At 43.2% G+C, this 2,196-nt stretch overlaps 2 protein-coding genes across 2 annotated transcripts in view; both read right to left on the bottom strand.

Annotated features, from left to right (window-relative positions):
* Nucleotides 1-2,167, bottom strand: part of LOC115279932 (zinc finger protein 658B-like) — a 24,127-nt gene extending 21,960 nt beyond the window's left edge. Inside the window, exon 1 of the mRNA XM_029924428.1 lies at nt 2,121-2,167. The gene's annotated coding sequence lies outside the window, so the exon portion shown is untranslated. The remainder of the gene's footprint in view (nt 1-2,120) is intronic.
* Nucleotides 7-2,188, bottom strand: LOC115281107 (zinc finger protein 658B-like). The gene has a single exon (XM_029926409.1). The coding sequence runs from the start codon at nt 1,844-1,846 to the stop codon at nt 38-40; it is 1,809 nt and encodes a 602-aa protein (XP_029782269.1). The 5' UTR covers nt 1,847-2,188; the 3' UTR covers nt 7-37.
* Nucleotides 2,189-2,196: the final 8 nt, after the last annotated feature.

Here is a 2,196-nt window from a genome sequence, read left to right as displayed (position 1 = left end):
GGAGATTTAGTTGAAAGATTTCCCACTTTCACATCTTTCATAAGGCATTTCTCTTGTGTGCACTCTTGCGATGATAAATAAGAGCAGGATGACTGATAAAAGACTTCCCACAGTCGCTGCACTCATAAGGCCTTTCTCCTGTGTGAATTCTCTGGTGTTTTATGAATGTCGATCTATACTTCAAGAATTTCCCACATTCATTACACTTATAAGGCCGTTCAGCTGAGTGAACCTTTATGTGTGCATTGAGGGTAGTTCTTCGGGGGAAGGACTTGCCACATTCACTGCACTCATAAGGTTTTTCTTCAGTATGAACAATCTGGTGAGAACGGAGGAGAGAACGAGCAGTAAAAGACTTCCCACATTCACTACACTCATAAGGCTTTTCTCCAGTGTGAATTCTCTGGTGTGAAAGGAAGGAAGAATTAGAAGTAAAAGATTTCCCACACTGAGTACACTCATAAGGACTTCTTTCAAGGTGACAGTGACGATGAATGCGGAGGGCACGACTATGACTAAAAGACATCCCACATTCATTGCAGACATAAGGCTTTTCTCCTGTGTGAATTCTCAGGTGTTGAATGAATGTCGACTTATAGTTCAAAGATTTCCCACATTCATTACATTTATAAGGCCTTTCACCTGAGTGAACTTTTATATGTACATTGAGGCTATTTCTTCGGAGAAAGGACTTACCACATTCACCACATTTATAAGGCCTTTCTCCAGTGTGAACCCTCTGGTGACACTGGAGGTCAGACAACGAGAAAAAAGATTTGCCACATTCACTGCACTCATAAGGCCTCTCTGTAGTGTGAACTCTCTGGTGATAACGAAGGGCAGAAGTCGCAGTAAAAGATTTCCCACATTTATTGCATTCATAAGGCCTTTCTCCAGTGTGAACTCTCCGGTGTTCATGGAGGACAGAACTAGTGGTAAAAGATTTCCCACATTCACTGCACTCATAAGGCCTTTCTCCAGTGTGAACTCTCTGATGACACTGGAGGGCAGAACTAGTTGTAAAAGATTTGCCACATTCACTGCATTCGTAAGGCTTCACTCCACTGTGAACTCTCTGGTGATAATGGAGTGCAGAACTAGCAGTAAAAGATTTGCCACATTCACTGCACTCATAAGGCCTCTCTCCAGTGTGAACTCTCTGGTGATTATGGAGGACAAAACTAGTGGTGAAAGATTTCCCACATTCCCTACATTCATAAGGTCTTTCCCCAGTGTGAATTCTCTGGTGAGAACGAAGGACAGAACTTGTACTAAAAGATTTTCCACATTCACTGCATTCATAAGGCCTTTCTCCTGTGTGAACTCTCTGGTGTTTAATGAATGTTGCCTTACACTTAAAAGATTTCCCACATTCATTACACTTATAAGGCCTTTCACTTGAGTGAATCTTTATGTGTGCATTGAGGATGTTTCTTTGGAAAAAGGACTTGCCACATTCATTGCACTGATAAGGTTTCTCTGCAGTGTGAACTCTGTGATGATACTGGAGATCAGATCTAGAGAAAAAAGATTTGTCACATTCATGGCACTTATAAGGCCTGTCTCCAGTGTGAACTCTGCAATGATAACGGAGGCCAGTACTGGAGATATAAGACTTCCCACACTCCTTGCACTGATAAGGTCTTTCCCCTGCATGAGATCTCTGATGATATTTCAGAACAGAGATAGAAGTAAAACATTTTGCACAGTTGTCACACTTATAAGGCCTTTTTCTAGGTTGAACCCTCTGAGTAATTAAAACTGAACTATGGCTAACAGATTTTGCACATACACTGCAAACAGAATCATTTCCTCTGCTGTGCCCTGTCCCAGGATGAATGAGCATAGATTTGTGGCTGAAGGATTTCCCACATTTGCTGCACGTGTTCTGCCTGGACCCAGTGTGAGTCCTTCCATTTTGACTAAGGATAGACCTTTGCCTAATGGATTTCCCACCTTTGCCGAACTCATGAGGTCTTTCCGCAGTATGGAATCTCTGGTGGATAGCAAGTAAAGATTTGTACCTGAAGGTTCTTCCACATTCACTGCACACAAAACACAGTCCGCCAGGTTGTACATCCTGATCCTGAACATGTGTATCTCCGGGACTGCAGGCTGCCCTGCGAGGTCCCCAAGTGGAAGGACCTTTACTGCTCTGTGAAGTCGCCCTGCGCTGGCTGACTGTGACTGGCGTCT

The sequence above is a fragment of the Suricata suricatta genome, chromosome 16 (assembly GCF_006229205.1).
Source record: "Suricata suricatta isolate VVHF042 chromosome 16, meerkat_22Aug2017_6uvM2_HiC, whole genome shotgun sequence".
NCBI lineage: Eukaryota > Metazoa > Chordata > Mammalia > Carnivora > Herpestidae > Suricata > Suricata suricatta.
Note: the sequence above shows the minus strand (reverse complement) of the source record. Positions and strands in the feature narration are given on the sequence as shown.

What these genes read in the sequence shown, in the direction of transcription:
- LOC115281107 (XM_029926409.1), bottom strand. Translation starts at nt 1,846, where the DNA reads ATGCTCATTCATCCTGGGACAGGGCACAGCAGAGGAAATGATTCTGTT.